This window comes from Eptatretus burgeri, chromosome 3 (assembly GCF_056783735.1).
Source record: "Eptatretus burgeri isolate ZD-2024b chromosome 3, Ebu_testis_v1, whole genome shotgun sequence".
Lineage (NCBI taxonomy): Eukaryota > Metazoa > Chordata > Myxini > Myxiniformes > Myxinidae > Eptatretus > Eptatretus burgeri.
Genome location: NC_140963.1, coordinates 23,409,214 through 23,434,957, shown reverse-complemented (window position 1 = coordinate 23,434,957; position 25,744 = coordinate 23,409,214). Strand labels below are relative to the sequence as shown.

Sequence of the window (25,744 nt, the reverse complement as noted above, 5' to 3'; positions counted from 1 at the left end):
TGTTTACAGAAGCTCGTCATAAATAGTAAACCACAAAAATACTACAGTTTAGGTGACATGTCCCTCCCCCCAAAAAACATTTAAATTGTGCTTTTTCAAAAATTTATTTATTTTTTATGTAAAAAAAAAAAAAAATTCCAACTCAAAATTAATATTTTTCATTCAATGCCTGTGTGTATATCATATTTTTACTAATAATTATTTTGTCACACAATTTCAATTTGCACAACCTGCGATCTATGAGCAATCCCAAAAGCTTCCAAAATAGAAACTGAGCATTGATTTTGTTTAAAAATAGCACGCCTTTAATTCGTTTTACGACACCGACTGACACCCGGTTCCTACCCTTCTGTAAATCCTCAGGTTGCATTTTGATGCATCCATTTGTTATTCCACTCTTTTCCTCTTTCCACATTTTGTCTGTTAATACATCCACCCCCCACCCCACTCTCACCTCCTCCCATTGCTCTGCTCTTCCATGAACCTTGAGACCCATAAAACATACATTATTACATTATTCAAATGGAATGATCATTAAATCAGACCTGCAATCTTTTTGCACAAGACTTATTTCACAAAAACATGATAATTTTTATTCTTTCTCAGTGGGGAGTATGCACAGCAATAATGAAAAAAAAAACACCTTTAAAAGTAATTGCTGCCTTTACTCCGTTAAAGCGTTCGCCTTTTGGTTTCAAAACCTGAATCACAAGGCAGTGGCAGGTTTGGATTCAGAGTTTCATCTTCTCGATGAGCTGCTTTTCGTGCTCGGCAATTATTTCTTTATTGTCCCGGGAATGGTAGTCACCTACGTTGCAAAAAGATCGCTCGGTGTTGTGCAGCATCGCCATTTAACCAAGATAAATGTACTTGTGTAAAAATATAATGAAATAAGATGCTATGTTTACGTCCCTGGCCTCGTAACAGCAAGTTTAAAAGTTCCAGCAGATCCAGAGTGGAAGTAGGCCTCTGTGTAGATAACGTTTTAAGACGATATAAAGCAATGGCTTTTGTATTCGTTATTCTGGATAACATTGAAGCTTGAGTCAGGATTGGAGGAAGGTGCATCAACAATTTAAGGTTTGTTGATAATAGCAGCCAGGAACAATAAACTTAAATTGATATAACTCACATTTTACGTAACTGAACTAAAGTTTCACAAATCGGACGTAACAATAATATTGCATACAAAGTCTCCATTGCAATTTATATTGTATTACTTGTGCACAGCAATGGCATAAGAGGAGAGGATGCTGTTACAATTGGATTGTGACTCTCACATCAGTGGTATCGTTTACCTAGGTTTGGCATCGAACTGTGTTGAACAGACTGTGCTGCTTTAACATGTTAACGTGTTGAAACAGACTGTGCCGTGAAAATGTTCATTCTTGGGTTACCAGCTACTGGTTTTTTTTTTGAGGGCCCCAATAAACAGGCCACACCTTGCTTCGTCTCCTTTGTTGTCTTGTGCACCTGCTCAGACAAGGGCAAGACAAAACGTGCTCAAAAATGAACTTTTTGCAGAGCTTGAGGAGTAAGGGGTTGGAAGAGGGTTTGCAGGGTACCCAGAGTTGCCTGGTCTATTTTTAGCTCACCTAGACTTTGGTCCGGTGAGCTTCTGCGTTCGAAGGTGAGGTCAGTTGACTGCATCAAAATCTTCACTTATAAAGGAGGTCTGGGAGGGGACGGGGATGGGTGCGGGGTGTTTTTTCCCCCAAAATAGATATTTGCTCTCTTCTCCGAAACTACACACATGATTTTGATGAAACTTGACCACAATCTTTATCACCCACGATGTACCAGTTTTTTTCACGGCATTAAAAAGAAATCAGGGTCTAAGGGGGTATGCAGTGGGGTGGGGGGGGGGGTTGAGTGACTGTTGCTCCTGATCCTGGTGAGCTTCACGATGCGTCGTCCTATTTTTATTTTTTGTTTGTTTGTGGGGGCCGAAACACTTCCCTGCACCCACTAAGGAAAGGATTCCGGAATCATTTAATATTACCTTTCACATCGCTACAAAGGCTTAGTTAGTTACATGATGAACTTCTGAAAGTTTGACGAAGATCCATTCAGCCATCTCTGAGAAAAATGGTCACACACACACACACACACACACACACACACACACACACACACACACACACACACACACACACACACACACACACACACACACACACACTTCTTGCTGGGGTGAAAATGGATGCTTTCGGACCAGGGAAGACTCCGTTCGGTCTTAGAGACTCGCGGGTAGAGATGACGACTGGTGGCGGCAGCGCGTACACACTCGCACACACATGAATCGTAAGTTACACATACACATGCACGATTATGATATCCAGTAAACCCTCAAATATCGCGGGTTCGAATATCGTGGGTTTCTACCAATCGCACAGGAAACACAGCCAGCACGACGCCCACGCTGCACGAATGGTGTTTTTCACAACACAGGAAACAGCCAGCACGACACCCACGCTGCATGAAACGCGTACGGAGGCCGATAAAGGCGACTCCATGCCACGTTGGGTGGGATGCGAGTATGCGAAGTAAAAGCGGTGCGTTCCTTTTGAACCAAATATCTGATACATATTGGTGTTCACCCCGCACACATTCTTGCAGAGTCGTGCGGAGGTGAGTGCTGGCCACATGCGTAATGGCCGAACCACGTGCACTCTATGGAATGTGCTCGAAGGCAGACACATACGCCGCTTGCGACTTTGTTGTCGCACAAAGCTGAGCACGAATGCACTGCTCGCGACTTTGTATCGTATTTCCTCAATATCTGACACATATCGGTGTTCGCCCCGCGGACACACCAGCAGAATCGGGCGAACGCGAGCACTGACCATATGGGCCATGGCGGATCCGCGCGTGCTGCGTGAAACATGCTTGGATTTATCCATAACAATGTACCTTCTGCCCTGGCCGGCAGCACGGATTCCCCATGAATGGTGAACGTCTTCTCGTCTCTACGGCCAGCAAAGCTGCGATCGAGCAGGGGGATGTTGTACAGTGCGGGCCACGTTGGTGAGCGCGGAGCGGGCGCATTGATCGGCGCTGGTCGGACACCCGAGCGGGCATGCGGGACCCTCGGCCGGTCGCCAGGGCATGGCCCGGGGTTTTTTGCAGGGCGATCCGCGCGCCAATTTCGGTGTGGGCGATTTCGTGTCATGTCGTGGGGTCGGAGAGGAATATTTTCGCTGTCTGAGATGACCTTGCCAGAAACGAAGTGGTGCGGTTTCCGGCCAAAGTTAGCGGTCCGCGTGAGGGGTCCGGGACAATCGGTGCGCCTGATTCAGGTGATGACGATTCGCTTCGGGGTGGCCGCCCGCCCTGCGCTGCGGTCGGAGTGGTCCCTCTGCCTTTCTCTCTCTCGCCTCGCCCTCGTCGACATCGCCACGACCTGCCTCCTGCTGCCTGGACTCCACCTCCTCGTCTCCGCCCACATGACGTTGACCCCACCTGCCTACCTGATCCCACCTACCACTCCATCCACACACTCTGGACTCCGCCCCTTCTCCACTCAAGCCCCTCCTTCACAAACACGGTCTCCATACACGCTGCTGAAGCCAGAGACGACGCGCAAGCTGTCGGGTACCGCACCACGGAGCATCCCCCCCGAAACATACTGGTGATGCATTCGGGCAATTTAAGTACAAAGGTACCGAGATCGTGGCCTCAACTCCTCTCCCTTCTTGTCTCAATACTCCCTCTTCATCGGGTTTTTGTGTCTGTGTGTGCGTGTCTGTGTGTGTCCTGGCGCGTCTGTTTAAGTAAGACTGCAGAAGATCGTTATTGTTATCATTATTATTGTTATTCCTTTTGCGTTAAGTCTGCTCTGTGTCCGCTTTTGTAAGTTGCTTATTTATTTGCTGCACCACACCTCTCTCCTCAATCTCTGCACAACACACCCCAATAAATCTTGATTGTGCCACAATACCATTCCTCGCCTATTGTTAATAAATTATTATTAGAAATGTTCCCAGCTCATCTTTGTGGTTTCTTTCATTGATCCAGCATGGTCCGAATCCCAGCTTAGCCGGGACTTTATTCCCAACGATCCGTTCCTTTTTGCCGGTATGTCCTTGGCAGTCGCTCGGCTGCATCCGATCCGGTAAAGTGATCCGACCCGGTAGAGTGATCCGTTTCGGACAAGGCGTACAGAGGGCGTGTTCACCGGAATTAAATTACGTGATTAATTCGGTAACCCGAATAACCCATAGACGGGAGGACCCAAGGTCACACGGTTGAGTTATTGGTGTCCACGGTCGGTTAAGTTACCCGCCGCGTCGCGGAATTATCCGTGTGTGACGGCCTACAATCCCGGGGGTCTGGTGGGAGCCGAGATAGCTCCCCCCCCCAGTGGTCTTCTCACCCGACCCCCGGCCCACAACAGTATGTATGTATGTTCCCGAAATACAGCCAAAATGGTACACGATAGTGCATACATTTTAGGGCCACTTTACTCACCATTCTCCTGCGGTGTGTACTATCAAGTTTCGTTCAAATCGGGCAACGAAAAAATTATTAAAATATCAATTCCCAATTCAGTCAAATACTCTTCGGGAGAATTTGATCAATGCAAACAACCTCAGCGGTATAGTTTGCTGGAGCTATCTTTTTTTTCTTTTTTATTTGAAATGATTTTTTTTTTATCAACCACTGTCACAACGGGAACCCGACGGGTTCACGGGTTGTCTAGTACATATTATTTTCACACACATTAATATGTGATTATACACTCATTATACATATCTCTCTCACACACACACACACACACACACACACACACACACACACACACACACACACACACACACACACACACACACACACACACACACACACACACACACACACACACACACACACACAGTTCTCTTATAGTATAGATTATTTTGGGCTGAACAATTCACCACTACTTGAAAGATTAAGGTGCAATGCATTTGGTTATGCTTTAACATTCTTATCATTGCAGATGGTAAATGGATTGATGGAGACATTTTCAGGTGATCTTGAACAGGGTACAAATCGGAAAGGCAACAATTGGAGTTTATTTCTCATCGATCGAGGTAAGGTTATTTGTTTATTTATTTATTTATTTATTTTCTTCTTAAAATTTATTTTGTGTGAAAGAAGTTTTCTTGTAAATGCAACACCAATACTTGGCACTTTCTATAATAATTGTGAATTTCAACCCCCCCCCTGATTATTTGCTGCCATTATATGCCTGTTGTGCAGATGTGGATTTTGTGACACCCCTTTGTTCTCAAGTGACTTTTCAGGGTTTGCTGGACGACGTCTTCACCATAAAATGTGGTAAGTGTAGTGACTAAAATCACATAGACGGTAAGAATTGCAGCCTTTGACCTGATACTCTTCACTTTGAAGAGCATGTCGTATTTTTGGCGAAGAAGTCAAATTGGCTAATTTTCCCATTTTCCTTTCCTTCATTCTTAGATGAGTCAATTTGGAGTATAAGATGAAGTGAGATCAACTGTGGTAGTTAGCAAAACTGTCAATCGGTCAGAGCAATAGAGGTTAAGTTAATTCATTCCTGACACTCACAACGCATCGCTGCCAATGGTACTTCAAGGGTCTTGAATAGCAAGGAGCTGCTTTGTGCAAATTATTTGAACTACTTTGTGGGATGAACTTTTGTATAAATTAGGAATGTAAATAGTTTTTCACATGTTTGTTATCATTTTGAGATGACCTAGTAAGGATGGATACATATGATTCGGATTGAAAAGGATGGATCAAGTGTAATTGGTGAGCGCGTGCTCGTTGTTGATTGGATAATTTTGCATGCACCAGTGAGCGGATTTACGTTCAATTGCTCACCCAATTGGCAAAATTCTGGTAAATGGTTTCTATATTTTGTTTTCCATTAACAATTTTACAATTTATCTCAGAAATATCACACTTTCAATTTTTTCCATTTATGCAATTCAATGTCTTAAACCAAAGATAAGTCGATTCTGAGTACAAGTCGAGGCCCGGACTTTTGTGGGAAAAGGTATCTACTTCCACGCCAAAAAATGGTATATTTCAAATCGTATGTGTTTTCTTTGTTGTTCTTTTTTCATTGTTGCATCTAAACATTGAGATATTTGAGATCTGTGATTAATTATCAGATCATAAGATGCTCTCCCTTTGGGAGTGGAAATAATCACAGTGCACAGAGAAACATTAGGCTATTTGACATTTTATGGACATTTTAAGTTTTACAAAATGTATTGCATGGTTAACTCCTCCTCATAGATGCCAACCCCGGAGGTTGGCATCCATGGGGAGAAGGAACTTCCTCTTGAGGAAATGTCACGCTGAGTGCGGAGAGAAAAGCGACACCGTTGTGACGTTGATGTTACCCAGAGTATTCTGGGAAGTGACAGCACTTCCGTAAGCTCAGTGGCTGTGTTAAGTGTTTGTCTCTTCAGTGTGTGCGTGTGTGCATGCGTGCGTGCATGCGCAGCTCCATTATGAGCCTTCGACCATGTATAAAAAATGAAAAACAAAAGTCAATTTCATGGTGATAATTGAGTGCATTTATTTTCTTTCTTTGTGGAAAGACCTTGGTTGCCTTTTTCTCGTGTCTAATGTCAAAAGACTTCATTTAAAAAAACATATAACTGAACAGTTTTTTTTGAATACCTTTACTCACTGTACTATATTATTCTGTTTAATCTCAGAATAACCCATAGTTACATGTGTACCTGTGGTTGCATGTGTGCTTCCCATTTTCACCAAACTCAATGTGATGCCATTTCTGCTTCCCCAGCCATCTTTGTCTCAGCCCTCCTGCTAACTCTCATTTTGTTTCTCTTCATTTGAAGCATTCCACTTTTTTCCACTCTATTCTCCCATCTGATCCTTCCATTGGTCTTTACGTTTTGATGAACTCGCGATTATTAAAAATAAAAATAGTCTCGACATATCAGATGGAATGTCTTTGCTAGTAGCAAGAAAATAAGTGCAAACACATTCATGCCTTTGTGCTTGCACTACAAGTTTGTGCATATTTGATAACCTTCGTCCAAGTTACCTTTTTGGTGAATCTATACGAATAAAAGGCAATGTGTGTGTCTCCTCCATAACTCCAGAACCATCAAACCAAGCAGTTTGAAACTTTGCATGTACACAAAGAAAACTCCAAGGAAGTGTAAGAGTGAAAATTGGATGTTTGGGTTAATTAAAACATCCCTTTTGAAGATAATCAACGGCCTTATTTAATTATATCCTTCATCAGGCGATCCTCGGCCACCTCGCTTTCTGGGTCTTTAGGTGTTTCCTTGATAACCTCGCTGGGATCTGAAGCCGCCATGTTTTTTGGCCTGCTCAACCATGGCCTTACTTGGATCAGGCCGCAATGATTTCTTAATGATAAAGTTGTTGTTTTCACTTTTCTCACTCATATTATCCAATTCCTGTTCTTCATAGCTCCGAATCGCTGGGTATATTGCAATGATTCGGAAATGCCAGCATTCGTGGCTTGACATTTCGGGCGTCTCCAGGAGGTGTATGTTAAATGTGTTGCTAATCACATGCCAAGCTAGTCGTTTCTTAACAATCGTTTTGTTGGAGTGCTTGCTCGAGTGCTTAAGCCACTTGGCGAGCGCTCTCCAAGCTGCTTGGTTGTTCGTTTTGGTAAAAGTATCCGTGCTCTCAAGGGAACATCGATGAGACAAACGTACATTTCCGCCTGTGTTGGGCCCTGCGGTGCCGTGCGGTTGGTATCTTGGGAGTTGTCTCATCCACTAAAAATGTGCAATTATATTTTACATGACATCGTTTTGTTTCACCTTTTGTGCGATCTAATATAATCCACCCCTCACTTCGACATCGATACATATACAAAAACACAATGAGGTCCATATGATCACGTGCTTGTCATTATCTTGCTGTGAAGGCAGAGAGTGTAGATCAACATTTTATGTTCTGTGTCTTGATATATTTTTCAATTGAATTTTGTTAATTTCCCACTTTAATTCCTCTTTCAAAGAACTTTGTTTAAAGGTAAATATTTGTGTTTGTCGTTTTTATGTATTTTATGCGTTTGTACATAGATAAACTATATTACCATAAACGGTGTGTGTGTATGTGTGTGTGTGTGTGTGTGTGTGTGTGTGTGTGTGTGTGTGTGTGTGTGTGTGTGTGTGTGTGTGTGTGTGTGTGTGTGTGTGTGTGTGTGTGTGTGTGTGTGTGTGTGTGCGCGCGCGCGCAATGGGGGACGTTCTGATCCGTGAACCCAAAACACAGAATCATCAACTGAGCAGGCAGTCAAGGCTTAACTTCTGCGTGTGTGTGTGTGTGTGTGTGTGTGTGTGTGTGTGTGTGTGTGTGTGTGTGTGTGTGTGTGTGTGTGTGTGTGTGTGTGTGTGTGTGTGTGTGTGTGTGTGTGTGTGTGTGTGTGTGTGTGTGTGTGTGCGTGCGTGCGTGCGCGCGAGCGCGCAATGGGGGACGTTCTGATCCGTGAACCCAAAACACAGAATCATCAACTGAGCAGGCAGTCAAGGCTTAACTTCTGCGTGTGTGTGTGTGTGTGTGTGTGTGTGTGTGTGTGTGTGTGTGTGTGTGTGTGTGTGTGTGTGTGTGTGTGAAATATACTTCTAATCAGTGTTTCTCGATTGGAAAAAGCGTGTAGAAATGGATGAGCTCTGTTAAAAAGTTGTCAAAATGTCCCACGTATCATTTTTATGCAAATTGGTGCCCCCATTATCGAAAAATCTAGTTTCACTATATCTCAGCCAATATTGCAGATAACTGAACAAATAAGGTGTCAAGACCCATGTTTTGAGGGTCAAAGATCATAATAAAACTATTATTAAAGTGATCACATGTGTCTGTGTCATGCTAGTATGCAAATTAGTGCCGCCATTACAAAATAATCACATTTCTACCAATTAAGAGACTCCATATTGCAGAAAACTGAACAAATTAGGTGTCTCGACAGATGTGTTTTTAACCAATGTTTATTTATTTTATAGTACAAGGGTCAAACATCATAATAGAACTCTTCTTCTCTTTCCCATTCCAGATAAAGTCAGGTAAATGCTTCTCCACTATGAATCACTCATCGTTTTCAATGAAATCATCAGAGTCCAACTCGTCCTCTCCTCCCTCTTCCTCCTCTTCCTGTTCACGCTCTCCAGTGTCCAGGAGATCAACTAGTGAGGTTGGTAGGACAGGACCGCAGGACCATACTTGTTTCAACACTCCTTCATCAGTCCTCATCCATCCTTGCCCCTCATCATAGGGTTTTGGCTTTTCCAGAATAGCTTCATCAGCTCGCTTGTACAAGGCGACACGGTGGTTCACACGTTGAACGTGCGGCTTCAGAGCAGAGTGGAATGGAGGAAGGTGAGCCAGGTCGACCTTAGACTTTGAAGTGAGTGTCTTGTCCTCCCCAACCATTTTGCGTAGCAACTTGGCACGGACGACGTCCACTGAAGACTCACGACTCTGTCCATACATCAGACAGGTTAATTGCTCCAACTGCCTCAGCACCTCAGGCTTGACATTCCATTAGTCACCGAGTTGACTGAACGCCTTGTGAAACCTGGGGTTCTTCTCCAGCTTTTTTTGGTCATTTGCATGATATTTTTGGGGTGCTTGATATGCTAGTTGATCACCAAGAAGCACTTCTTGTTCTCGACTGACAGTTACCACCCGGAATCTATCAAAGCGCAGGAGAGGTTGAGGCGTGGCAGCTCAGAGAAGATCATTTTGGCTGGACCAGTGACGAGGAAGGAAGCCATATGACTTCAAGATGTTCCTTGCAAATGACGACAACCAAAATCAGATCTGCCAGCTCCTGCTGCGAGTATGGAGTGACCAACAGGCAGCTTCAAAGCTGAAGAGAACAGAGATGGCAGTGCTGATCGTGGAGGGGAGAGCCCACCATCTTGTCTCATTGAATGGCAAGGAAAATTGAAAACCCATATTATTATTAATTATTATTACCAGGATTACCTTAAATAATATTGCCAACGTGCTTCTTGGTGATTGGTGATGCGATTTTTTTTATTTCGGTCTTGTATTTAAATATTTGTAAAATTGGTAAACTATAAGTGATTATCTGTGATTTTTGTCTCGATCTCACATTGGTGGTGACTGAAGTGCAATGCCCCTTTGTGTTTCAGGTTGAGGTGCGTGAGCTCCCCACAATCTACAGCAACCAGGAAGAGACTGATACGAGGGTGGTACTGCACCTCCATTATGCTGCTGCTCTTGGATACAAGAATGCTGTGGTCAGAACACCTGACACAGATATCTTCATGATTCTTCTCTACCATGCTCATGCCATCAAGCTGACTGTATACCTGGATACGGGGTCAGGGAAACATCGACAACTTCTCAACCTCTCTGAGCTTGTGGAATCCCTGGGAGAAGACTACTGCGCCACTCTTCTTGGGTTTTATGTGTTCAACGGAGAAGACTGTGCCAGTGCCTTCAAAGGGAATGGGAAGGTGGGGCCCTTGAAAAGGCTGGAGAAGAACCCCAGGTTTCACAAGGCGTTCAGTCAACTCGGTGACTACTGGAATGTCAAGCCTGAGGTGCTGAGGCAGTTGGAGCAATTCACCTGTCTGATGTATGGACAGAGTCGTGAGTCTGTGATTGAGTGATTCAGAGTGGAGAACCATTTACCTGACTGTATATCTGGAATAGGAAAGAGAAGAAGAGTTCTATTATGATGTTTGACCCTTGGACTACAAAATAAATAAACATTGGTTAAAAACACAACATCTGTCTCGACCAGTGTTTCTCAACCGGGGTTCCCCGGAACCCTAGGGTTCCGCAAGAGGTCGCTAGGGGTTCCGCGAGAAACAGTAATAAATAGGCTAATGTATTTTTGAGTAGTTTTTGTTTGATTTAATATTCGTAATTTTACGATACACGTACAGCATATTGTTGGAAACTCCTTGGTGATTATAATAGAGGCTTCAACCTCTTATATTATTTACAATTATAACAACCATAGGGAATGTATTTAACGATGTCTATATGGCGCCAGGGTGAAACCACTCTCACTGGTTAGTGGACGTCCTGTACGCGGCGGATTCGTGTATCATTGAGTGACTGACTCAAGTACGGGACGCACGCACGGTGTCCATCTATCTCTTCTCTGTGCTTCCTAGCGCAGTGTGTCTGTCTGTCTCTCTCTCTCTCTCTCTCTCTCTCTCTCTCTCTCTCTCTCTCTCTCTCTCTCTCTCTCTCTCTCTCTCTCTCTGTCTCTCTCTGTCTCTCTCTGTCTCTGTCTCTGTCTCTGTCTCTGTCTCTGTCTCTGTCTCTGTCTCTGTCTCTGTCTCTGTCTCTGTCTCTGTCTCTGTCTCTGTCTCTCTCTGTCTCTCTCTGTCTCTCTCTGTCTCTCTCTGTCTCTCTCTGTCTCTCTCTGTCTCTCTGTCTCTCTCTCTCTCTCTCTCTCTCTCTCTCTCTCTCTCTCTCTCTCTCTCTCTCTCTCTCTCTCTCTCTCTAGGTTAGTTCTTCTGTTTACCTTTATTGCTTCAGCTTTATTAATCTCTGCCAGGTTAATGTTTTCACCCCTGTCTGTTTGTTACTTACGGAATCCAAAGATTTTGTAAGTATATTGATCACTTCCATTTCTGTTTGTTTGTTACTTACGAAATCTAAAGATTTCGTAAGTATATTGATGACTTCCGTTTTTGTTTGTTTGTATGTTTGTTTGTTTGTTTGTTTGTTTGTTTGTTTGTAGGCATGATAACTCGAGAACGGAAGAAGCTACCAATGTCAAATTACACCACGTGATTCAGAAGGGTGATGGCAAGTGCTGATTAGATTTTGGTCGAAATCGGTCAAAGGGCAAGGTCACAGTGAGGTCAAATATCCGATTTTTGATGGTTTGGTACAGATAACTCGAGAACGGAAGAAGCTACCAATGTCAAATTACACCACGTGATTCAGGAGGGTGATGGCTAGTGCTGATTATATTTTGGTCAAAATCGGTCAAAGATCAAGGTCACAGTGAGGTCAAACATCCAAAAAATGATAACTCGAGAACGGAAGAAGCTACCAATGTCAAATTGCACCACATGATTCAGGAGGGTGGTGGCTAGCACTGATTAGATTTTGGTCAAAATCTGTCAAAGGTCAAGGTCACGGTGAGGTCAAACATTCGATTTTTGATGGTTTGGAACAGATAACTCGAGAACGGAAGAAGCTACCAATGTCAAATTACACCACGTGATTCAGGAGGGTGATGGCGAGTGCTGATTAGATTTTGGTCAAAATCGGTCAAATGTCAAGGTCACAGTGAGGTCAAACATTCGATTTTTGATGGTTTGGTACAGATAACTCGAGAACGGAAGAAGCTATCAATGTCAAATTACACCACGTGATTCAGGAGGGTGATGGCGAGCACTGATTAGATTTTGGTCAAAATTGGTCAAAGGTCAAGGTCACATTGAGGTCAAACATCCAAAACATTCAATTTCTGATGGTGTGGTACAGAATCATCGTAGAAACTTCTGGTTTGCATCGCTACTTTCTCGAGAGACAGCTTTTATTAGACAAGGTCAGAGGTCAAGTTGACGATTTCGTAAGTACCAATCTATGACTGCTTGTTTGTTTGTTTGTTTGTTAGTTTGTTACTTACGAAATCTAAAGATTTCTTAAGTATATTGATGCCTTCCATTTCTGTTTGTGACTTATGAAATCTAAAGATTTCGTAAGTATATTGATGCCTTCCGTTTCTGTTTGTTTGTTTGTTTGTTTGTTTGTTTGTAGGCATGATAACTCGAGAACGGAAGAAGCTACCAATGTCAAATTACACCATGTGATCCAGGAGGGTGGTGCCTAGCGCTGATTAGATTTTGGTCAAAATCGGTCAAAGGTCAAGATCACAGTGAGGTCAAACATCCAAAACATTTGCTTTTTGATGGTTTGGTACAGAATCATCGCAGAAACTTCTGGTTTGTGTCGCTACCTTCTCAAGAGACAGCTTTTATTAGACAAGGTCAGAGGTCAAGTTGACGATTTCGTAAGTACCAGTCTATGACTGCTTGTTTGTTTGTTTGTTTGTAGGCACGATAACTCGAGGACGGAAGAAGCTACCAATGTCAAATTACACCACGTGATTCAGGATGGTGATGGCTAGTGCTGATTAGATTTCGGTCAAAATCGGTCAAAGGTCAAGGTCACAGTGAGGTCAAACATAATTCCGTAAATTCACGTGGAGAAATGGAGTATTTTTGCTTCGCTCGACGTTACGAGTTCGTTTTAACTTCGATTTTAATTTTGTCTTCAGTTTTTGCGATCGCTTCGGACGCTTAAAACTCGGTTGTCGAAATTCTGGTAAAAATCGGATGTTTTGGAGACGTTTTAAGATTGTATAAAAAATATTTCACTCGACGCGTCACGGGTCATCCCATGATGCAGTGCACTCGAGCAGACGCATCGTTGAGTTACGTTAAGGTTTTCCGTGCGCGCGCTGACGGTGTTTTCGATAAAGATGATGTTTAAAATCATTTTTTATCCCAATAAAGGTTATCGTCGCATGCCTGACTCGCGAAGCCGTCGGATTATGTGAAGATTGTTGGTGGATGGCCGAATATTACGGTTTTGTGACTTTGATAAAATAATATTAAATAAATGCGTGGAGAAATGGAGATTTTTGCTTCGGTCGACGTTACGATTTTTGATGGTTTAGTACAGAATCATCGTAGAAACTTCTGGTTTGCGTCGCTACCTTCTCTAGAGACAGCTTTTATAAGACAAGGTCAGAGGTCAAGTTGACGATTTCGTAAGTACCAGTCTATGACTGCTTGTTTGTGTGTTTGTTTGTGTGTTTGTTTGTTTGTAAGCACGATAACTCGAGAACGGAAGAAGCTACCAATGTCAAATTACACCACGTGATTCAGGAGGGTGATGGCTAGTGCTGATTAGATTTTGGTCAAAATCGGTCAAAGGTCAAGGTCACAGTGAGGTCAAACATAATTCCGTAAATTAATGTGGAGAAATGGAGTATTTTTGCTTTGTTCAACGTTACGAGTTCGTTTTAACTTTGATTTTAATTTTGTCTTCTGTTTTTGCGATCGCCGAGGACGCTTAAAACTCGGTTGTCGAAATTCTGGTAAAAATCGGATGTTTTGGAGATGTTTTAAGATTGTAGAAAAAATATTTCACTCGACGCGTCACGGGTCGTCACGTGATGCAGCGCGCTCGAGCAGATGCATCGTTGAGTCACGTAAAAGTTTTCCATGTGCGCGCTGACAGTGTTTTCGATAAAGATGGTGTTTAAAAGTCATTTTTTATCCCAATAAAGGTTATCGTCGCATGCCTGACTCACTAAGCCGTCGGATTATGTAAAGATTGTTGGTGGATGGCCGAATATTACGGTTTTGTGACTTTGATAAAATAATAGAAAATAATTGCGTGGAGAAATGGAGATTTTTGCTTCGGTCGACGTTACGATTTTTGATGGTTTAGTACAGAATCATCGTAGAAACTTCTGGTTTGCGTCGCTACCTTCTCTAGAGACAGCTTTTATAAGACAAGGTCAGAGGTCAAGTTGATGATTTCGTAAGTACCAGTCTATGACTGCTTGTTTGTTTGTTTGTGAACAGTATTTCGGAAAAACTCCTGGACGGATTTTGACAAAACTTGGTGGGGGGGATTAGGTATGGTCGAAGGATCATGCCATTAGATTTTGGACTTGGTCCAAAGTCCAATATGGCCGCTATGGCGGCCATTTTGAAAAAAATATTTGAAGTTTTGTTTTTGCATTTCTACATGCTTTAAGTGATTTCCAACCAAAAAAAAAAATTGTAAGAGGAAAAAATAACAAAATTTTGCAACTTTTTTTTCAAAAAAATTTCGATTTTATTTGAAAAATATTTAATTTTTTTTTTTGCATTTCTACATGTTTTAAGTGATTTCCAACCAAAAAATAATTTGTTATAGGAAAAAAAACCCCCAAATTTTGCAACATTTTTTCAAAAAATTTTCAATTTTATTTTTTTGGCATTTCTACATGCGCGTCGATCTAGTTTCGTTTATTCAATCGTGGTTCAGTCGAGTCTGATCCGTTTTGACCAAAAATGACTGGGATATCAGGTTCACTTAAGTGACCCAGCAGTATTGGCGGCAGAGGTTTTGCACTCTACCGAGTGCTCCTCCTCTAGTTTAAGTTTGTTGATCAAGTTACATGAGGTGTGTTTTTTTTTTTTAATTTAAAAAAAGTTTTTTTATTTGTGAATTAAAACCTCGGTGTGAGGTCTCATAAACGAGCAGTATGTTTTTTTTTTTTCATTGCCAATAAATTTGACAAAAAGGGGGTCATTTTTTCCTTCAACCAGGTATCCGAAAAAAATGTATTACATTTACCACTGAACTACGATAAAAATATAAAAGAGATAGATATTAATAATGGAATATAATAATTTTATGCAGGGGTTCCCTGAGACATGAAAACTATTTCAAGGGTTCCACAAGGGTAAAAAGGTTGAGAAACGCTGGTCTTGACACCTAATTTGTTCATTTTTCTGCAATATGGAGTCTCTTAATTGGTAAAAATGTGATTATTTTGCAATGGCGGCACTAATTTGCATACGAGCATGACACAGACACATGTGATCACTTTAAGAATTTTATTATGATCTTTGACCCTCAAAACATGGGTCTCGGCACCTTATTTGTTCAGTTATCTGCAATATTGGCTGAGATATAGTGAAACTAGATTTTTCGATAATGGGGGCACTAATTTGCATAAAAATGATACGTGGGACATTTTGACAACTTTTTAACATAGCTCATCATTTTCTACACACTTTTTTTTCAATCTAGAAACGCTGATTAGAAGTATATTTCCGGGGGGTGCATGATAACCTCGTCTTCCTATGAGACTAAAGTATGATATCTGGTTGCAGTGCTTTGTTTTCGATGTTCACGCTTGATGGGATCGTGAGGTCATACATGAGCAGTACTTTAATGTTTTCAGTCATTGCTTTTGGTTCCTTTTCACACACATTTTCTGGAACTGGGACATCAAAGTTTTGGCAGATGTGCCAGCAGATTACTTCACAAACTCTGTTGTGCTGTTGTGTGTCCAGCTGTTCTGACATGAGTTTTTTTTTTGTTTTTTTTCTTGTTCGGTCATTATGCGTCACATATTCTCTTTGCTAACCCCACCTCCACCCCTCACCTGTCTTTTTTTTCTCCTCCTCCCACCCACCCTTCTCTCTCACTCTGTCCCCTCCTCCTCCCTCCTAATAAAATGCACCCCTCCCTCCCGAAGGTGAGGTTGTCACTCTCCTCAACTCCCCCCTAGCTCCCCCTCATTCATCCTCTCTGCCTCCCCTCCCCCTCTCACCTTACACCTGCCTCCTCTCTCTCCCTTTCCCCCCTCCCTCTTTCTCCCCCTCCCTCCTTATTGTCCCCATCAGTAAAGCGACGGGTTGTATTTTCTCGTTTACAAGAAAAAAAAACTTGCCAAAATTTTTTGTTTGTCTTTGGTAAATGACAGCCAAAGTCCTGGTGTTCTTTGGAACAGGACTATTGTTTAAGCATGAATGATGCTTTTCCTGCACGAAACATGTTGGCCAATTTGCCGTCTGTGTGTAGGAAGTGTGGAGTTTGGATCTGAAGTTACAGGATCTGAAAAGAATGTGAAGATAAACCTTGGATCTGGTGACAAGGTGATGAATTGATTCACGATTTCTGAAAAGGAGAAACCAGGAAATAATAACTGACGTTGCATCTCTATAACTGTGATGCTTGTATTATTTCACTAATTTGGAAAATGTGACGTCATACTGTCAGCACTGACTTGTTATTACTTTTGACTTCTTAGTTTTTGTTTAAGTCCTCTTGTGTTCAGGGAGGAGTTCGACAATACAGCAGGAGACCTTCTCTCTCGGGAACTCAATATTGCCAAACATCCAATTTGTCAGAACATTTGAACAATCTCCTAACAGTTTAGCAATGCATATTCACCCTAAATCAGTGGACACTTGTTCAATGGGAACACAGACAAAGGTTTTGGGGCATTTTGTCCCCCCTAAAGTGGACAGTTCCTATTACTCGTAAGAGTGAGGCCCAGTTCAATTGAATTTTGTCCTTTGTCTCAACCTAGAACAACATGTCAACACCAAAGATGTTTGACTGACCTCAAGTATGTGAAATGGGAAGACCATGGACAAAGGTTTGTAAAATCTTCTTAATCAAAAAAACAAAATCTTTGCACATGCCAATGGGAAGGGAAACCAAGCTGTCTTCTATTAAAATGATTCAGCTACCATTTCCGTTACATATGAGACTGACTCTGCCTGGGAATACTTTTACGAAAGCCATCCCTCTCTCATGCACCTGTTTATACCAGCTCTTCTACGAACCTCACAATGTATTAAAAAAAAAATCCTGTCTCTGGCTATCTTATCTATCCTGTCGTCCCTGGTACACTAAATGCCGTGACAACGCAGTGGTGACCAAGCAGCTTGCTCTCTCATTGTGGAAGTCTAACAACGTGATAGAGGGCAACTTCTGGTGTGTGTGTGTGTGTGTGTGTGTGTGTGTGTGTGTGTGTGTGTGTGTGTGTGTGTGTGTGTGTGTGTGTGTGTGTGTGTGTGTGTGTGTGTGTGTGTGTGTGTGTGTCGGTCGGTCAGTCCTCAAGAAAAGGCAGAATGTCTCATCTCATTGTTTGCCTCAATATCTCATGTACCCAACTCCTCATGCTCTGTACTTCCAATTGCAAGCAGAGTTGTGGAAACCATCAGTGTCCCCCCAAAGAAAGGACTATAACCCCAAAGTAAATCCATGAGGAAGGACATGGTGGCAACACTGGGGCATGATGCCCTTTCAATTTCCACTTATGCAAAAAATACTTGGCAGCTGAATTTGTGCACAGGAGATCAAGCACTGAGGATGCCATGTTCAGGATGCCCCGAGGAGGCCACCACACAAGACAAAGTTGATGCAGTCCATCAAACTTTGAGGAATGATGGAGGATCAACAGTTAGGCACATAGTTGAAACATTGGGCATCAGCACTCGGTCGGGGCACTCCAGCCTCGTTGGAACATTGGCTATGAAAAACGTTTCAGCAAGATGGATGCCCAGATTGTTGATCTGGTGAACAGAAGAGAGCTCCACTTAACATTTCCAGGGAGCTTGTTGAGTCGTGTCAAGCAAACCCAGACAACTTTATGAATAGCATCATGATTCAGGATTTCATGGGTTCAACATTTTGATCCTAATAGCAAACAATAGAGTATGCATTGAAAGCACACTCGGCTGCTTCCCTGAAAGCTGGAATGGTCATGGCTCTTATTTTCTGGGACAGTGAAGTAGAGATCATGACTAAATATTTCCAAAAAGGCAAGGGCATCAATGGCAAGTTCTGTTCTGATGGACTATGGCAGTTACAAGAAACCATCAAGAGCAAATGCTATGAAAATTTCAGTCCAGTGTTGCTTCTCCATGAAAATGCATCACACCACACAGCTCAGGTTTCAACATACACAGTGACAAATAGTGGCTTTGAACTGAACCGTTTCCCCAATCATCCCATCCACCAAATTTTTCTCCCTCAGACATCTTCTGGTTTCCCAAATTGAAGGAGGAGCTTTGTGAGAAGAGTTTTGATGATTATGACAAGGTGATTGCAGTGATCAACGAGTTTGTGGACAAGCAGGACAAGACATGTCATAGCTGTCTTTTAGAGTTTGGATTGATAGAGGACTTCTATAAGACAGGCATAGTCAAGCCATAGAAGTGCTGGACCAAGTGCATTGACCTCAAGGGGGACTGTACTGTATATGTTGAAGAATATTTATATATTAAATGGAGATTGTGTTTTGTGTCGGGCGAGAAACTTTCTGAATGTCCCTTGTGTAGGCCATGTATCTGACACGGTGAATTAAAGCTTGTGTGACTAATGTTTGAGGAAGCTTCAAGTAGTCCACAAGGCTATGACTCTGATCTTGTCTCAGGAGGAAAATAATGACAAATGATTTGCATAGACAGATCTTTGAGATAATTTGGCACTCGTGTATTTTCATTTTTAGAATTGTCATTCTCATTTCGGTGCAGTCCCTACTCTGAAGTAGTCATTTGGTCTATGACCATAACTACAAACAATTCCCTTCTGTGATTTTTCAGTGATTATATTATCATAATATAGAGATGAGTACAAAAGGCTTGCTTTGATATTGTTTACAATTTTTATTTACTTATCACAAGGCATCCCACACTGATTGATACGTTTTCTCAATTGCTTGGGAATGGTACTGCACTGATGACTAAGTAGTTTGTAACCACCTGCAGGTGTGTGCAGAGATTTGTGACCAGCATTTCTCAAACGTGTTTGCATTCCTCAGCAGCAAGGCAAAAACTCTACAAGCAAGCTATGATGTGAGTAGCATCTGCTACTTAAATTTGATTGTTGGCATGTAATTTGTCTTTTTCAATTTCACAACATTCAAATTGAACAAGTTACCAAAGTTACTCCTTCCTGTTGCATCATTATTCTTTGTTTTGCATTAATTACCTTCACCAGAATAGAGGTATTGTATTTGGGTGTGTTTGTGTATTTGTGTGCCTGTCTGCACAGAACTGAGTATTTATATTAATCCCGTACCATTGAAATGTAAGTACATCCATTAACTAGAACATCACTCGGTGGAGCGCACAGCTCCTCCAGGCTGAACAGTTTACGTTTTGTATCCCACTGAGAGGCCGGATCCGGATCGCAACCAAAATCTTATCAGCTTGTTCCTGTCACTGACAAAACTCATCCACCAACTTTCTTCCGAATCTGTACAAAACTTTTTGACATATCGTGCTGTGCATCGTTTTTGGCCCCATCTCTCAATGGTGAAGAATCACTGAAGAAATTTTAAAATTTCACTAATCCGGATCTGGATCTTCACCAAACTCATACCAATTCGTCCTTGTCACACACACCCAACCTGTCCCCCGAGTTTCGTCCGAATCCGTCCAAGACGTTTTGAGATGTCTTACTCACAAATAAACAGACAAACCTGGGTGAATACATAACCTGCATCCACCTTTGGCAGCAGAGGTAATAAAATGGCTTTCACCTTCTTATTGGTTCTTGAACTTAAAATTGGCAATTCTGTATTATGGTGTATTGATTGTCAATCTTGTTTGATTACAAAACCATTTTATTATCATAACTATAATTACCTCTGCCACTGAAGATGGACGGAGGTTATGTTGTCACCCCTGTCCGCTTGTCTGTCTGTGAGCAGCATATCTCAAAAATTTGTGGACTGATTCGGACAAAACTTAGTGGACAGGTTGGGGGTATAAAGGACGACGAACTGATTATATTTTGGTGAAGATCCAGACCGAGATGCGTGAATTTTTTTAATTTTGCAAGTGATTCTTCACCATTGAGAGAGAGGGCCAAAAACGATACATAACAGGATATCTCAAAAAGTTATTGATGGATTTGGACGAGACTTGGTGGACAGGTTTGGGTTTGTGACAAGGCCGAATTGATTTGATTCTGGTGAAGGTCCAGATCCAGACACCGGATTAAAGAAATCTTAGAGTTTTAATTTTTTTTCAAAAGTGATTCTTCACATTGAGAGATGGGGCCAAAAACTATACATGTCATGATATTTCAAAAAGTTGTGGATAGATTATGACAACATTTGGTGGATAATAGTGGGGCAACTTAGCATAACAATTGTGCATTTTGTGAGGAAAGCACCAAATTTGGCACACTAGTAACCTATCATATTATGAACAGATTTGGATATTGAGCCATCTCAAAATTTTTGATGGCAGTAAAAAATGGCTGCCACAGCCATCAGTGGCTGAATTTGAGATGGCCCAATATCCAAATCTGTTCATAATATGATAGGCTACTCGTGTGCCAAATTTGGTGCTTTACTCACAAAATGCACAATTGTTATGCTATATTTAGCTAAGTTGCCCCATTAGTCCAAAATAGCTTCTGGACAAACACAAAAATAGTAGGGTGTGGTGAATTCAGATATTCTATCGTACGACTGTATATTAAATGAGGCACGTGCCTGTGTGTGTGTGCGTTCGTACGTACGTCTGAACATCATAGGAAAAAAAAAGGAGCTGGGCCAATGTCCACCAAATTTTGCACACGTGTTGGTTGTACCCAGGGTCAGGTCATGGGAACAATCACCCTCATCCCCTCCCCTGCGAGGGGCGGTGGAAAATGACTAACAATTTTTGCCTGTATGTCTACCACAGTGCAAGTAGTTTAGTGCCCCCTGCTGTAAACAGGGGCGATTATTAGCCACAGCACAATATACTTTTGCACCACAACCCTACCACACACACTCTCCCCCAGGCTGCCCTGAAGGGAGCAGTTGTTGTTAGTTGTAACAAAATCAAAATTCTTCAAAAGGAAAAAGTTGTCATTGTGTTGAAACAACACAACCATCCAGTTGGTTTTATGTCTCTCCAAACTATACAACTGTTTGTACACGATCTCATAAATATGGGTTTTTTGCCTATTTTCTCAGTTTACAATTTCCACACCCATCACTGGTGAGTCTGTGATTCTTATTACCTCTACCACCGAAGGTGAAGTTGGTTATGTTTTCACCCCTCTCTGTGTTTTGTTTGTTTTTGTCTGTCTTTCTGTGTGCAAGATATCTCAAAAAGTTGTGAACGGATCCGGATGAAATTTGCTGGGCATGTTTGGGTGTGACATGGACGAACTAATTAGATGTTGATGAAGATCCGGATCCGACGACTCGAATTTTTAAAGTGATTTTTAACCATTGAGAGATATGGCCAAAAACGATATATTTCACGATATCTCAAAAATGTATTGGGCCAGATAAGTTCTCGTAGATCTGGCATTACGTGCTGGAGGTATGCGCTCCACCGAGTACCCTTCTAGCTTTTTTAAGTGATTCTTCACCATTCAAACATCGGGCCAAAAACTATATAGTACTGTGTAGCATGATATTTCAAAAATGTAATGAGCCCGACATGTTCTCGTGGATCAGGCATTACGTGGCAGAGGTATGCACTCCACCGAGTACCCTTCCAGTTGAAATTTATATTTGTTTTATGTTTCGAAATTATTTTTATTTTTAAATGTTATTTGATTTAGGAATGCAGTATCTATATTAATATTTCGGCACGCCCCTTTATTTGTTCCACCATCAGATTTTTGTTACTGCATGAAATGAAACAAGCTTTGACATTTATAGTAACTCGTAAAGGTGCCCGTCTTCGACGGGCGTCACTGGCAACATATGGTAAAAGACAGATAGCATGAATGTATTTTAAACAATATATAATATCATTTTTATCCATTGATTATCATTCAGGTTTTCCCCTTCGACTGCCCCGCAGTAGCTCCACTTCGATGACATGACCACGTAGTTTAGTGACTACACAACTTGTACCATTCGTGAGTTTCGGAGGATCCAGAGAGCGCATAAAAATGACAGGGCACCCTACTTTAAAGTGATCCAAAAGGCCGGATCAGTTTCGTCTACATATTCATATCTTGTAGATTTTAGCTGGCCGGATCAGTTTCGTCTACATATTCATATCTTGTAGACGTTAGCTGGCCGGATCAGTTTCGTCTACATATTCATATGTTGTAGAATTTAGCTGATTCTGAAACTGTTAACAGCATGTCGATCGGATGGTTCTGTGATTTTCTACGGTAGTAAACAGAAGTACGACCAAAGCCTGTAACACCACTAGGCAGAGACCCGAGGACCTAATATTTCACAACAAACTAAAAACTCACAAAATTTGAAGATATTTTAAATAAACAATTTATTATAATATCAATTAAATATCATTTTTATCGATCGATAATATGAATTGTTCTGTACAGCGATAGTTATTCTCCTGGGATCTGCGCATCCATCCACGATCTATGTTCTAATGAAGTGCAGTAGGAATAATAAAAACAGCACCGTGCGGGAGTGTCGGAAATCTCTCCAAAGCTCTCGGAAAGCCTTAAAATGCATCACGAACGGTTTGATTGTGAACAGATATACGGATGGACGGACATCGAGACCGGTTTTATTAGGTCATCATGAAGGTACCGCTTGATATTACGCATTGAAATAGAGATATGAATACTCAAGTGAGTTTATTATATGTCTATGATTGATAGCTTATTGACAGCTCAATAACATGAGCAATTCACTATGGCGTATAGTGATTAATAATAACATACTCTACAAAAGGTTTTATGCAGCACATTATTCACAGTTCACATTGCTTGCATTGACCATTCAAGACTAAGTTATTTTACCAATAAATGAGAAATCCTGCAACGATCATTTACACATTGAAGTTAAAGTATTTCTTTGTAAACCACGTTCCTGGTAATTTTGTTTGGAGCAAAAATGGTTATGTTTTTTTTTTTTGCTGCGCGCTCGCGAAAGTGCTACGTACAACATTTCGTGGGTAAATGAAGTAGAGCATAAATGTAAGCCAATGCGAGTGAATGTTTGGCCCTGTGCCTTGTTGATGGTGATGGCAAAACACGGTTTTACAGGAAATTGGATTCTTTTGAATGCAAATGGTAGATCAGTATCAGTAGGTATAATGGGAATCCTTGGTATCATTCTGGTTTTCCCCTTCGACTGTCCATCCAGTAGCTCCACTTCGATGACATCAGCATGTAGTTTAGTGACGACACAACGTGTACCATTCGTGAGTTCCGGAGGATCCAGAGGGCGCATTAAAATTATCGGGCACCCTACTTTGAGAATGCAACGATGGGATGGAATTCCAGAAAGCTCTATTGAGTCAAGAAATTCCTGGGGATAATGAACAGCATCGTCTGGGTTTAGAGTACTGTTGATTGTAGTATAGGAGGTAGATTGGCCTGGAAAATTTTCGATGATTGATTGATTTATCGCATTTACAGTTTCGTTTATGGGAGCTAAAATAGCTTTATCCCAAAAGTTGGCAGAGTTATTGGCATTAGCATGAATGTCTGGATACACCACTTGTATCAAAGCTTCTGCACTGTCAACCGTTTCAAACTGGCTGAGGGAAACGTAATAAGGATGTTGAATGGTAGGTTGTAGACCTTCTCCGACTGAACGCAAGTATTCTGCGAACGAACCTGCTTCGCCGTCATCAGCATCAAGCCTCATGTTGGTTTTCAGTTGCATTGTAGTTGTACGATGCCAAAGATGAGACTTTTTGAGTGTGGCGTCGACAATGGTTGGTCTGGTTCCATGTCTCACGACGGGTAATATTTGTCAAAAATCAGCACATAGCATGGTGGGAATGCCTTCGAATGGTCTTTCTTCACCTCTTATGTCTCGTAATGTCCGATCTATGGCTTCGTAGGCTTTCCGGTGTGTCATGGGTGCCTCGTCTATAATTATACCCTGACATTCACTGAATACGCGAGCGAGTGAAGTTCCTTTTTGACAACGCAAGTAGGATAGTCCTGGACATGGAGTTGTAGAGGGACATTGAACGTGGAGTGGATCGTTCTTCCTCCTGTTATTAGATTTGCCGCGATACCACTTGAAGCACAGGATATGGCTATTTTTCCTTGAGATCTGATGGAGGCAAGAATGACATTGATCAAGAAAGTTTTACCGGTTCCTCCAAGAGCATCTAAGAAAATGATGCCAGGTGTTTGCTGGAGAACGCGCGCATTGAATTCATCGTACAACGTTCGCTGCTCTGGATTCAGTTTTTGAGAGTTGAAATGAAGGAACTGTAATTGTTCGGCAACATCGTAATTCAGGTATCGTGTATACGCTATGCCGAAACCTGTATGAGCGGGAAGTTCAAAATGTAGTCCATAGTTGGAAATATTCCTACCGGTCATACGATGTACATGATCGTTGATGGATATGAGACACTCCTGATATAGATGCTCCGGGAATGGTGGGTCAGTACCCGTCAAACCGTTTTGATGCACAATGTCTTGGCTCAGCGCGTCTGAAAGATATCCAGAGTCCTGAAGGATCCGACGGTTCGCACACAGTGATTACGATTGCAAAGAGGAGTCGCATTTGGTTTGGATTGTCAGACTGTTGAGATTCCTTCAGTGCATTGATGAGATGTTGGTCGTTGGCTAATAGACCGCGCGCCAGGCACGTCTCTCGATATGTAGTGTACTCAATATGGTCAACTCGATGGAGGTCAGCGTAAGTCTTCGGACCGCGCACAACATGAAGTAGCATTCTCAGGAAATAGCATTCCGTCAAATTTGGATGGATTGTATAAACCCTTCCCATCATTGGACCTTTTAAAATTCCAGGATGCTGCTGTGGTTGGCCCTGCTTTCGCCGAAACCATGTCTTATTCGACCATGTGTAATACTGCGGTACCTCGTGATATAAGAGGGTTTCAGCGAACTCGTTACTTTGACATAAGTGCATAAACTCTGTCAAGGTAGTCTTTGGCGGTTCTGCTGCAGCTCTGGCTTGAGCATTTTCGGGAGTGAAAAATACTCATTGTCCATTTTCTAAGTGAACTGCCAACTGCATGATAGGCGGCCAGTGTTCATGAATAGGAAAGCTCAAAAGTCGATAAGCTGCTTCCATACTCCCAACGTACCTAGCTTCTCGATAAAGTTCGATTTCGTCGTTTTCATTTCATAATTGTATGCTGAAGATTAACTGGTCGGAGCCTTTATTGACATACTATACTTCAAAACGTATTTGATACTCTTTGCAGAGCTGCAAATCTCAACGTTGGTATGGCTACTCATTTCCCAAAGAAGCCATTTGTTATAAGGTACAACAAAGCGATTGTCAATTTCTTCCGTCACT

The 25,744-nt window shown here is 41.9% G+C and overlaps 1 protein-coding gene and 1 pseudogene across 2 annotated transcripts in view; both read left to right on the top strand.

Annotated features, from left to right (window-relative positions):
- Positions 1–25,744, top strand: part of LOC147029551 (vacuolar protein sorting-associated protein 33B-like) — a 144,387-nt gene that overhangs the window by 51,785 nt on the left and 66,858 nt on the right. For both annotated transcript variants that reach the window (XM_085872697.1, XM_085872698.1), the window contains exons 5-8: positions 4,979–5,072; positions 5,242–5,319; positions 16,579–16,652; positions 19,278–19,364. In XM_085872697.1, the coding sequence (XP_085728823.1) occupies positions 4,979–5,072; positions 5,242–5,319; positions 16,579–16,652; positions 19,278–19,364 (333 nt within the window). The remainder of the gene's footprint in view (positions 1–4,978; positions 5,073–5,241; positions 5,320–16,578; positions 16,653–19,277; positions 19,365–25,744) is intronic.
- Positions 9,625–10,737, top strand: LOC147029552 (uncharacterized; annotated as a pseudogene).